The 13,052-nt window shown below is 42.6% G+C and overlaps 1 protein-coding gene across 1 annotated transcript in view; it reads left to right on the top strand.

Annotated features, from left to right (window-relative positions):
* HOOK1 (hook microtubule tethering protein 1) overlaps nt 1-10,813 on the top strand; it is a 30,437-nt gene extending 19,624 nt beyond the window's left edge. Inside the window, exons 13-22 of the mRNA XM_054164947.1 lie at nt 67-154; nt 241-301; nt 5,220-5,360; nt 5,987-6,074; nt 6,603-6,637; nt 7,222-7,304; nt 7,695-7,795; nt 8,278-8,379; nt 9,419-9,487; nt 10,223-10,813. Coding sequence (XP_054020922.1) covers nt 67-154; nt 241-301; nt 5,220-5,360; nt 5,987-6,074; nt 6,603-6,637; nt 7,222-7,304; nt 7,695-7,795; nt 8,278-8,379; nt 9,419-9,487; nt 10,223-10,381 — 927 coding nt within the window. The 3' untranslated portion in view covers nt 10,382-10,813. The remainder of the gene's footprint in view (nt 1-66; nt 155-240; nt 302-5,219; nt 5,361-5,986; nt 6,075-6,602; nt 6,638-7,221; nt 7,305-7,694; nt 7,796-8,277; nt 8,380-9,418; nt 9,488-10,222) is intronic.
* The last annotated feature ends 2,239 nt before the right edge of the window (nt 10,814-13,052 follow it).

The raw sequence follows: 13,052 nt of genomic DNA, 5'->3' as shown, positions 1-13,052 counted from the left end.
ATTAATGTTACTTGCTCTTGAAGTGGTGCAGTATGACTTAATTCCACCTCAAATATATCTTCTTAGAGACTGATAGTACAGTGTGATGCATTAAAAGAGACAAATGAAGAGCTCAGATATTCACAGATGCAGCAGGATCACCTGAGTCAAACAGGTATGGCTTTATCTACAGGGGATTTTTTCATGTATTTCAGTGATTTCTTTTTAGTTTGGTTAATTGAACTTCCCCTGCAATTTCAGGTGCATCTCGTGACAAAAGCCATGAGAATCTTGCTGCGGAAATTCTGCCAGTGGAATATAGGTAAGAAATGAGTCATGGCTGTTTTGTTTTTTTAATGGATGGAGCATAATATTATCTCTGTGAAAGTTTAATACTGACTCTGAATCACACTTCTTGCTTTCCCTCCTGGGCCCCCATGTAGCTGTTAATTATTTTCCCATACTATAATTACTTTCCGTTCTTACTTTAAAAGCATATTAGATTGTGACATACAAGGATTAAGCTTAAAACATCTTTAAAGAGTGAAACTACCGCGATTGAGAGATGGAGACGAAGCTTGATGCAAGCAAAGTGTCTACTTTGTTGTACAAAGTCATTTCTTTATATAGGCTAACATGTTCAGAAGGCTACTTGTGATTGGTAATTAGATGTGTCCGTGCGACAGTTACAGAATCGTGGTTGGCTGCCGAGGAAATGTCAGGGAACACAGATCCCTGAGCAAGGCTCAGACAGGTGTTAGACCAAAGGCAAACTATCACCGTCTCTTATCTAAGGCCAGAGAAAGAAGAAAAGACTTTCTTGCAATGTTTACCCGCACTCATTAACAGGTAGTTGTGTGCCATCCTGAGTCACAATGGCCGTTGGTAATTAGCTAAATGCTTTTTTCTCTTCTACATAATTGCAGTTTGCTCACAGGGTTTGTGGCCCACAAGAGCAAAAACATTTCCTTCTATCAGCTGATCATTGCTTGAGATTATTCCCTAAATTCAGTGCAACATGAAACGATTCTTACCTTGCCACTGGCAAACAGAATAAGTAAATAACACACAGTTACTAGACCAAATAGCTAGAGGCTAGCTAATAATTGCTTTTGAAATCTGGCAGAGTGAAGCATAGAGGCACAATAAAATGTGACTTTGGAGTGACTTAATTTACACCTTCGTTTGAATCTTAACATTTGCATCACAATAATCTTTTTTCAAAGTTACCTTTTAATTAAAAAAATTCCATGGCTACCCTAACTATGTAGACTCATAGAATCAGTAAGGTTGGAAAAGACGTCAGAGATCATCAAGTCCAACCTATCACACAATACCTCATGATTAACTAAACCATGGCTCCAAGTGCCACATCCCATCCCCTCTTGAACACCTCCAGGGACGGTGACTCCACCACCTCCCTGGGCAGCACGTTCCAATGGCCAATTACTCTTTCTGTGAAGAACTTTCTCCTCACCTTGAGCCTAAAATTCCCCTGGTGCAGCTTGAGACTGGTGCTGGTTGCCTGAGAGAAGAGACCAACTCCCTCCTGGCTACAACCTCCCTTCAGGTAGTTGTAGACAGCAATAAGGTCTCTCCTGAGCCTCCTCTTCTCCAGGCTAAACAATCCCAGCTCCCTCAGCCTTTCCTCGTAGGGCTTGTGCTGAAGACCTCTCCCCAGCCTTGTTGCCCTTCCCTGGACACATTCAAGTGTCTCAATGTCCTTCTTAAATTGAGGGGCCCAGAACTGGACACAGGACTCAAGGTGTGGCCTAACCAGTGTTGAGTACAGGGGCACAATGACTTCCCTGCTCCTGCTGGCCACACTATTTCTGATCCAGGCCAGGATGCCATTGGCCTTCTTGGCCACCTGGGCACACTGCTGCCTCATGTTCAGCCAGCTGTCAATCAGTACCCCCAGGTCGGTTTCTGCCTGGCCGCTCTCCAGCCACTCCGACCCCAGCCTGTGGCACTGCATGGCATTCTTGTGACCAAAGTGCAGCAGCCAGCACTTGGACTTGCCATCATGTTGGACTCTGCCCATCTGTCCAGCCTGTCAAGGTCCCTCTGGAGAGCCCTTCTACCCCCTAACAGATCAACACCTGCTCCCAACTTGGTGTCGTCTGCAAACTTAATAATGGCAGACTCAATCCCTTCATCCAGATCATCAATAAAGATGTTGAACAGGATGGAGCCCAGCACTGATCCCTGGGGGACACCACTAGTGGCTGGCTGTGGCACCATTCACCACCATTCTCTGGGCTCAGCCCTCCAAGCCAGTTCCTAACCCAGCACAGAGTGCTGCTGTCCAAGCCACGAGCTGACAGCTTGGCCAGGAGTTTGCTGTGGGGGACGGTGTCAAAGGCCTTGCTGAAGTCCAGGTAGACTACATCCACGGCCTGCCCCACATCCACCAGCCAGTCACCTGATCATAGAAGGAGATCAGGTTGGTCAGGCAGGACCTGCCCTTCCTAAATCCATGCTGGCCAGGGCTGATCCCTTGGCCATCCTGCAGATGCATTGTGATTGCCCCCAAGATGATCTGCTCCATAACCTTGCCTGGCACTGAGGTCAGGCTGACAGGCCTGTAGTTTCCAGGTTCCTCCTTCCAGCCCTTCTTGTGGATGGGCATCAAATTGGCCAGTTTCCAGTCATCTGGGACCTCTCCCATGAGCCAGGACTGGTAGTAAATGATGGAGAGCGGCTTGGCCAGCTCATCTGCCAGCTCTCTCAGCACCCTAGGATGGATCCCATGGACTTGTGAGTATCCAAGTGGCTCAGCAAGTCCCTAACTACTTCCTCATGGATTTTGGGGGTACTACACTGCTCCCTCACCCCGTCTACCAGTTCAGGAGGTCAGTTATCCTGAAGTCCTCCTGCCTTACTGTTGAAAATGGAGGCAAATAAGGTATTTAGTACCTCAGCCTTTTCCTCATCTTTAGTTACAATGTTTTCCTCCAGGTCCAATAAAGAGTGGAGGTTCTTCTTGCTCCTCTTTTTAGCATTAATATATATATAAGAATGCTTTTTATTGTCTTTCACAGCAGTGGCCAGCTTGAGTTCTAACTGGGCTTTTGCCTCTCTAATTTTTCTCCTACTTGATCTAACAACATCCTTAAGCATATCGCTAGTTGCCTGCCCCCCTTTCCAAAGGCAATACAGCCTCTTGCTTGCCCATCCAGGCTGGTCACCTTCCCTGCAGCTCATCCTTTGGCACATGGGCACAGCCTGTTCCTGTGCCTTCAAGAGCTCCTGTTTGAAGTAGGTCCAACTGTCCTGGACCCCTTGGTTCTTAAGGGCTGCTACCCAGGGCATTCTGCAAATTAGTTGCTTAAATAAGCTGAAGTCTGCCCTCTGGAAGTCCAAAGTAAGGGTTCTGTTATTGCTCCTCCTTATGTCCCTGCATATTGAATATCTCATGGTCACTGCACCCTAGACAGCCTCACATCTCCCACCAGCTCTTCTCTATTTGAGAACAGCAGGTCAAGCAGGGCCTGACCCCTGGCTGGCTTACAACAGTGGCATCAAGAAGCTGTCTTACCTACATTCTAAGAACCTTCTGGACTGCCTCCTCTCTGCTGAGTTAAGGTCCCAGCAGATGTCTGGCAGGTTAGTGTCTCCCACAAGGACAAGGTCTGATGATATTGAGACAGCCTCCAGTATATTTCATCAACCTCTTCATCCTGGTTGGGTGGTGTATAACAGTCTCCAACCAGAATGTCAGTTTTGTTAACCCTCCCTCTGATTTTAACCCACAGGCACTCAGTCCTTTCATCCTCTACTTCATGTTCTGTGGCATCAAGAGATTCCCTAATATACAGGGCCACTCCTTCTCCTCTTCTCCCTTGCCTGTCTCTCCTAAAGAGCTTGTAACCACCCAGTGCAGTACATCATCAGTGAATCATCCCACCATGTTTCTGTAATGGTAACTACATCATAGTTTTCCTGGTGAACCAAGACTTCCAGTTCCTCTTGTTTGTTACCCATACTGTGTGCATTGGTGTACCTGCACTTCAGCTGGGCTGCTGATTTCTCAACTAACTCTAGTTTGTCTCCCTCTCTCCTCTCCAGAGAGACTGGTTTCATCACCCACCCGCTTCAAACCTAGTTCAAAGCCTTCCCAATGAGCCCTGCCAACTCTAGTGCTAGAGCCCTCTTGCCCTTTCTGGTAGATTCACCCCATGTAGGTCTGGCAGGTCAGGTGCCCCTTGATCAAAGAGCACAAAATTCTGCTGCTGGCACCATCCCCTGAGTCATTTGTTGATGGCATGGATTCTCCTCTTCCTTTCAGTGTACACCCCTGCCACTGAGGGAACTGAGCAGAACACCACTTGAGCTCCTGCCCCATCAATCGTCTGAGGGCCTTGAATTCCTTTTTGATTGTCCTGGTGCTCTTCTTATCAATCTCATTGCTTCCAGCTTGGATTACCAGTAATGGGTAATAGAGGGCTGGATTAGCATTGGTAGTCTCCTGGTGATGTCCCTTACCCAGCCCCAGGTAGGCAGCAGACTTCACTGTGGGATGGGTCAGGATGACATATAGGACCCTCTGTTCCCATCAGGAGAGAGTCACCAACAATTCCCCTCCTCTTTTTCTTTATGGTGCTAGTCCTGATGGATGGTGAGGACTGATTTGCTTTAGGCATCCCATCAGATGGTTCCTCTCCTGTCTTCTCATCCACATTGCCCTAAACATGCAGGGCCTCATACTTACTGTGCAAGAGCAATGGGGGAGGCAGAGAGGGCCGGGATGTATTCGCCATGCTTCTCCTAACAGGGACCTGTACCCATTCCCTGCTGTTTCCAGGGACACCTCCCTCAACAGGGAGGTCTGTAAAGCCTGCTCCAACATACATAACTCCCTTTTGCATTCCCTTATAGTCTTGAGTCTCGATACTTCATCCTTTAGCTCAGCCACTAGATGGAGAAGATAATTCACTTGGTCACACCTCACACAGGTGTTGTCTCCTTCACCTTCCCTTCCAAGTGCCAGGCTCCAGCACTCTCTGCAGCTAGCTGCCTGGACACCTGCATGCTTGTGCGCTGGCTCTGTCTGGGTATCTATTGGTTTACTAGTAGCCTGTGGCTGAGTCGTTACCGTGGCTGGATCTCTTCAGGCAGACTTTGTTTTGGTCCCTTCTAAGGTTGGGGGAGGAAACAGGAATATAGTCTCCTGCTCTTAGTCTGTTCTTGGTTTTTTTTCTTAGTTAACAGTGACTTTCTTGTTGGTTTTGATTCAGAGAAATGTTTATCCGGCTGCAGCATGAAAATAAGATGCTCCTATTGCAACAGGAAGGATCAGAAAATGAGCGTATCATGAAGCTCCAGGAACAGCTGGAGCAAAAGCATCGGACAGTGAATGAACTAGAAACTGAGAAAAGGTGAGAGGAGAAACAGCAATACAAAAACCCCTGATTTGTAGACCTTTGCAGTGGCTCTATGGCTTGCATCTGTAGTGCAGCACTATGCTGGAAGCCAGCTATCCGTTTTCTTTCACCTGTGTCATCACTAATGAATGATTGAGGCAAGCAAGAAGGGGAAGTAGCTTAAATGTCATGTTTGATGTGGTAGGTCTGTATGTGGTCTGCTCTGCTTGTAGGATGCTCTTCTTAGCTCTTAATGATTCTAGGTAGACCAAGAATGGAGGTAACCTCTATTTCTGCAACTTCAGACTGATCATGTTGTAACACTGGGATATGGTCTGAATCTCTCAGTTAAAGCATGCTGAAAGCAGTTTACTAGGATGTAAGACTTTTTAGGTATTAAGCTTCCTCAAAACTTAAACACAGGACAACTTTATTAAACATTTCATAATGAAAGTTCTGGAAGAACTTTGTCTCCCCAGAAGTTCAGGTCAAACTAAAGCATTTGAAATAATTTCCTTTGTGGCTTAAATACTGCTGGATATACCCTCTGAAACAGGATGTACCCATCCAGACAGGAAGCAGAAAAATCTGCTTCTTGTGATGGATTTAGAGCGGTAAGAACTGTCTTTTCTTCCTAAAAGGCTAAATGAAGAACGTATTGGAGAGTTACAGCAACAGATTGAAGACCTGCAGAAGACTTTGCAGGAGCAGGGATCCAAGACTGAAGGAGTAAGTGAAATCTTAAAAGACTTTTTGGCAGTTTTGTTTAAAATCCTTCAGTGTAACATCAAGTCCTTTGTTTAGATGTCTCCTTCTCAGTGTATCTACTGCTGATAACTAAGAAGGCAGGATAGTGGTTCAGTGCTCTCTTGGTTGGCTTTTTGGGTTGATTCTTTTAAAGTTAGTTTGAAACACACTAGTTTATACAGTAGTAAGAATAAGCTCTGAAGCCTCTTTGGGGCCACTCGGTTCCCCACTGTCACTCTTCTACCTTCTACTGTACTTTTAAAACCCTCTAGTGTTACAATTAAATGGTGATATATTGAGAGAATAGCTCTAAAGAAAAAAGATGCTGAAACTGGTATCTGTGATGCAAAAAAATCTAAATGCAGTTACAGAAATGCACAAAAAAATTCAGCTTTCTTAGGATTTCTTTGGTTTGATGAGCAAACTATCTTGTCTAACTTCATAAGATCACTTTAACATGTGGTGTGAAAAACTGAAATATAACTGCATTTTAACTCTTTCCTTGCCTAGTCCAGCAACCTGAAACAGAAGCTGGAAGCACACATGTAAGTATGGCACATGCACTCACAATAGCCTGTTTATGACAAATAATTTCATTGTTGTAGCTCAGAAACTGCCCAAGTCTTTGCAGGGATGTGTTGTTTCTCTGAGCCACTGATTTGAGTCATGCATGTGTTGAATGGAGGATTAGCATTCCAGTTGTCCACTCTGTGATAAATCTTGTAATGCTAGTATCCACTTAACTGTCTCCCCATCACCAGCAGCATTTGAATTGTTCTGGTTCTGCAAAAGACTGCCAAAACCATCACTCTTACTGAACTCCAGGTTTATTTCATTGTTCTGAAATATTTTCATCCTTAGTTCCTACTAAGGACATGCTGGAGGGGTCTTTTATTAATAATTTTCTCATTTATTTCTAGTTATAAGTGAAGGAGATTCAATTCAGAAGTCATAGCTTTTGTGGTTCTTCAAAAATGCCTGCTAATATTTGTATTGACACTCAGAAGAATTGCCAGAGGAGAAAATAATTGTTTAAACACTTCCACCACCAAGTTTTGGCTTTTGGCTCTTGAAACTATGCATGGAATTGTTTGTGACCTTAATCCTTAGCCCAGCCTTTTATTCATAGGGAAAAACTGAATGAAGTTCACGATGAGTTGCAGAAGAAAGAGGCTGACCTTGCAGAACTACAGCCTGATGTTACTCAGAACCGTAAGTTGTTTTCTGTGGGGTTTGGTTTTATTTTGTAAAGAAATGATGTTAAGTTTCTTCTAAAGTTATTACAATAACCCCTGGAATACTTGCATGGATAAGGCTTTCTGCTACAGCTCAGCTTTAAATGTGAATAGAAGGTGAAGGGAGGGCTGCTTTTTTGCACTCATCAGTAGGCAGGGGGAGGTTCATGGGGCCTTAGTTTAGTTCAACAAATGGGACTTCAGGGTCAGGTGGGGACCTTCTAGTACAACTAAAACAAAAATAAGGATTCTGGAAATGGTTTAGTAGCTGGAAAGTTTATTTGGGGATGGCTGAATCAAGAGAGCACAGAAACCTTGAAAAATACCACGTCTGGTTTTATTTTGTCTTTGATGTTTCTGTAAACAGCTCAGAAGATTGGAGAGCTGGAAGCAGCATTGCAAAAAAAGGATGAAGATATGAAAGCAATGGAAGAAAGATACAAAATGTACCTTGAGAAAGCAAGAAATGTGGGTGGTGTATTTCTGAAGACAGGCATTCCTCCCTCATAAATTACTAAACAGACTGATTTGAGTCATCCTCCCCACCAACCAGTTGCAACTAGTAACTACATGGTGCAAGCCCCATCCCTGGAGGTTTCTAAGGCCAGGCTGGTTGTGGCTCTGAGCAACCTGATCTAGTGTGAGGTGTCCCTGCGTATGGCAGTGGGGTTGGAACTAGATGATCCTTGAGGTCTCTTCCAACCCTACCAATTCTATGATTCTGTATTGCTCAGCTGCAGTCAGTTAAATGTATGAGTGTGGGCTACAGTGTGAGATGCATTCATGATTCCTTTATACCCTTTGGTATCTCTGTCATACTAACAGCCGAGTTTTCTTCATAATTGCCTCACTAGTGCACTTGGCTTTCATATTTCTGCTAAGAGCAAACAAAGTACAGAGCTGTTGAGAATCAAACCTGACTTCTAATGCATTTGTTTCACCTTGTACAGGTGATAAGAACCTTAGATCCCAAGTTAAATCCTGCATCAGCAGAAATTATGTTGCTCAGAAAACAGCTGACAGAGAAAGACAAAAAAATTGAAGAACTAGAGGTAAACATTTACTTATGTAATAATAAATTCTAATGTTCTGCTGTCTCTGACACTGGACACTGAAATTAGTCTTTCCTTAATGATCCAATACCCTTCAATACTCCACTCAACTAGAAACTGCACAGAATATCAAACCTAGAGATCCTTAGCTTGGCTTTAACCCTGTATCCTAGTTAAGTTTGTCAGAGCACTTTTAATTGTTCAATTTAGTTTTTCATTGGAGGCCTGAAACACTAACTTGGATTAATTCTAAATCTGAAAAGCTGTAAGTGAAGTACTTCATAAAACCAATTTTTTTTGCTGCATTATGGTAACTTGTTACAGAGCTGCAGAGACCAGTAGTAATGCCACTTAGTTTGTATTTGGGGAGTGACAAGTTTAATTTACTAGCCCTATTATCAGCGGCTTCATATACCGGAGTTCTTAAAAACCTGTAGAAGAGTTAGTGTATATGTAGGAGAGTAAAAGTTCAGTAAAATCTGCACAGCTGAGAGGATTGTTGACAGTCCCAAAAATACTTGGGTAATGCTGCATTCAGTTTCATAGCAATAGTGAGGGGACTGGATAGAACAGTTACCTGAGCAAATATTGAACTCCTCACTGTGTTAGCGGTCTGACACTAAATACTGCGGCCTCAGATTACTTTTGTGTTGTACTAAGTAATTATGCTATGCAATGACTATTCAGTGGCATAAGAATCTTTATCCACTAGCTGTACATTCTTGTCTCTTGACTTTCAGGTGAAAAGTTTACTAAATTATTTATAGACTTTATGACATACCTTAGACTTTCATGCATATTTTCCCCACACACCCTCTCATAGTATAGTCCTGAGTTGAACTGCAAAGTTTAGCCGCCTCTTGAAGTCTATAACTCTTTCCATAGTCATTTCTGGAAGTATCTTTATTTACACCTCTAACCCTTGTCATTATTTGCCATGCTTACACATTTCTGCCGTGTTTATTTTTTTGTGAACTGCATTAAGCTTATGCAGATTACTTTTGTGTTTTAATTGAGATTGTTTTCTGTCTCCTTGCAGGCTGAATACAAACTTGCTAAGTTACGTGATTATGAGGAAAAGCTGATTGTAACTGCATGGTATAACAAGGTGGGCCAAAAGTTTGGTTATTTGGGGTCTCAGAAGAACACTTTGCTAAATTCGTCAGTTTAAAAAAAAAGTCTCTGTAAGATTTCTTTTTAGCAGTATTGGAACAACTCTTTTGTAAAGTTAGTTTGTTGTGTTTTCTTCTTGTCTGCTGTGGTTTGGAACAGGAGACTTAAAACTTGGCACAGGTCATGGCTTCTGTGAAAGCAATGTCCTGTTTTCTGCCACGAGCTTCCATCTGGATTCAGCAGCCAAAATTCCTGATTGTTCAGTTGCGTTAGCAACTGATTTCAGGCTTGAGACAAAAAGGTCATGGTTCAGAAAGTTCCCAGGTTCCCACTTTGGGCTTGAGCATCTTTAGCAGAGTATTTGTGGAATACAGCAGTGTTGCAAAGGCTGTTAGAACATTTAATGTTAGATTGCTGGGAAAAGGACTAAAAGTTGTTTACCAGCATATGAAGCAATATTTAGTTTCATAAAGAAGATTAGAATGGGAAACCAACAAAGGAAAGTGAAATGGCTTACTTGATAAGATAACAACTTTGCTGTAACTAGAATGAACACATTTTATATCAATGTGAAATCAACCTTACTTTCTTCAGCCTTTTATGGTAGCAAGAAATGGTGTGTAAGAAATAGTGTAAGTCTGAGCATGGTGTATGACAGATGGCCAGTTTGCTTTGGGGTTTGGTTTGGGGATTTTTGCTGTAGTGTAAATGTTATTTAACTTATTTGCAGAGCCTCACTCTTCAGAAGCTAGGTATGGAAGCAAGACTGGTTGGCAGTAGTGGTGCCTGCAAAGATGGACCTGGCCGTTCCTTCTTAGCTCAACAACGACATGTCACCAATACCAGAAGGAATCTCACTGTTAAAGTACCAGGTGCAACATCTGATTAAGCCACAAGGACCACAAGAAAAACTCATATGTTAAAGTGTCCTTAAATGTTTTATAGCTTCCACTTCACTTGATGAAAGAGGAGCTTAGAATGGTGGGCAACTGCGAATTCAACATCAGAACCTCTCAAGACACGATTAAGTTGATCAGTGCTGTGTTTTCCAAGTAGGAGTAGATTTAGTAATTGCAGGATGTATTTACAAGCACAACTTTAAAAGATTTGTATTTGCCTTCAGAATATATTGTAAATAGGAAAATTGGCACTATATATTTAAAACTTTATTTAATGGGTTTGGGCTAGAAAGGTGACTTTTGTAGTGGGGAAGATGTTATGCAAAAATGTACTTCAGGAAACTGGCGTTATCAGGCAGTTTTGCTGGGCCCTTCTGAAAATAAATGGAGATTGATTAACTGTAGCTTTTAAAGCAAGGCAAAACTATAAGAAGGGGGGAAAAAAAGGTGCTGTACAAGTTGACTTGTTAGCGATTGAAAGACAGGATTTGTTCTCTCAAGTGAGAAGCAGAATGAACTCGGTTTATTTAAAGTTTGTGCGTGGATACATTAAGGAAAACCTGTCTGTAAGGTGTTGACTTCGCTACAACCAAATAAGCTGGGGTTTTCCTATGTCAGAAAAACACTGTTATAACAATTCAAATGTCTGGGCTGTATTTTTAAAGTCTGGCATATCAGTACACTGCATTTATTTGCAGAAAGGGGCTTAAATGGGAAGGAACCCCATTTGTTTCCAGTTACTTATGCAACCCTCTCTATAGAACCTTTTTTTTTTTTTCTCTTTTTAAAAATGTAATTTCACTTCAGTTATTCTGAACTAATTGTGCTAGGCTGAGGAATGCTTTGCTTTTTGGGCAGCAAACATTATTTGTATTAGAAATGCTATGTGGAGTAGGAAGGTGATTGTCCCCTTGTACTCACCATGGTGAGGCTACACCTTGAGTACTGTGTTCAGTTTTGAGCACCTCAATACAAGACAGATGTGGAGGTGCTGGAGCCAGTGCAGAGGAGGGCAATGAAGCTGGGCAAGGGCCTGGAGAGTGACTGAAGGAGCAGGGGCTACTTTGTTTGAAAGAAAGGCTTGAGAGTTCTACAACTACCTGGAAGGACATTGTAGAGAGGCTGGTGCTGGTCTCTTCTCACAAGTAATAAATGATAGAACAAGAGGGAATGACCTCAAGCTGCCACTGGGTAGGTTTAGACTGGACATTGGGAAGAATTTTTTTCACAGCAAAGAGTGGTCAGGCATTGGAGTGTGTGAAGGTGGCTGAGTCACCAAGCCTGGATGTGTTTAAAGGTGGTTTGGATGTGGTGCTTCGGGGCTATGGTTTAGGGGTGAACCTTCGAGAGTAGGGCTCTTGGTTGGACTTGGTGATCCTGAGGATCTTTTCCAACCTGAATGTTTCTGTGATTTGTTGGCAGGGAGAAGGGTGCATAAACTGTAATAGTTTTGCAGTATTTTAGATCAAAGAAGATGAACTGGGGGTTGATACCTGAAATGTGTGTGTGGGAAGTTGCTATCTTTCACAACATTTGTGTCACTTTGTTTACCAATTATCTTATTTTTGTTGTCAACTCTGCTTTGAGGAAACTTGTTACCGTCTGTTCTCCTTTGCAAACTGTCTAGAACAAATCCATTTCTCCCCACAACTAAAGAAAATAAATTTACAGCAGCCCATAAAATGACTATATTTAAACTAAGTGTCTGAGGGTGCTGTACCAGTCTGCAATCTAATAGAAAACTCAGCCATATGCATGAAGGAAAGCATATGTCTGTCTTTACCATTAAGGCCACCTTTGAATTGAGATCAAGGTTCAGCTTTGCAGAATTTAAGTTATGAGTATTTCATTTTTTCATGCCTCTTAGTATGGCTTGTTCTTTGATTTCATCCTTCCCCAGCATCTTAAATTCTTTATTGGGCATTGCATGCAATGCTAGAGAAAAGGGAAGTGTTCTTTTTCTGACACTTAGCTAGTGTTGCTCCTTAGTTGTGTTGAGAGTTTTACAGTGCTATACATTTAGGCATCCAACAGAGACTTCCTCTTTGAAAACTTGTCTACACAAAGCCACTCTTATGCTAAATGTCATATGAGCAGAGAATATGATAGACAAGCTGCATTGGACAGTTCTGTCTGTCAGGTTGTCTTCTTCAGGAGTTTATGCTTCCCTGGACTACCTCTTGGGTTTTGAGGTCTTTCATTGCTGCAAGTGATATTATTGGGGTTTGTATTTTTAAGATGCAATTGCCTGTTTTATCTGCTAGTGGTGTGGGAGATGGTGATGAGCAGTGGAACAGGAAACTATGTCTTAGCAGGATGCTTATGTTTCTAAAGCCTGGTACTTCGGTGTGTTCTAGTAAAATGTGAAACTGTCACTGGTGGTGCTGAGTTTGGTCTCTTAACCCTTGTTCTCTATAGCATGGAAGCCTTCATGGGCGTCTTTCAAATACTCATCTAGTTAGTAGGCTTGTTGAATTTGTACTTCTCACAGTAGTAGAGCTGTGTCAGTAGTTGTATCAGGTGCTGAATAGTGAAAAACTTGGAGCAAATGTTTTTGATGTACACTTCTCAAAACTGCAGACCCTGGGTCCAAAAATGACTGAGAACTTCCTTATGGGAAGTTTCTCTTCTGAATTTAAATAGAGAACTAAAGGTGGGGAG

This window comes from Dryobates pubescens, chromosome 11, assembly GCF_014839835.1.
Source record: "Dryobates pubescens isolate bDryPub1 chromosome 11, bDryPub1.pri, whole genome shotgun sequence".
Lineage (NCBI taxonomy): Eukaryota > Metazoa > Chordata > Aves > Piciformes > Picidae > Dryobates > Dryobates pubescens.
The sequence above is the reverse complement of the archived record's forward strand: the minus strand, read 5'-3'. Positions and strand labels throughout refer to the sequence as shown.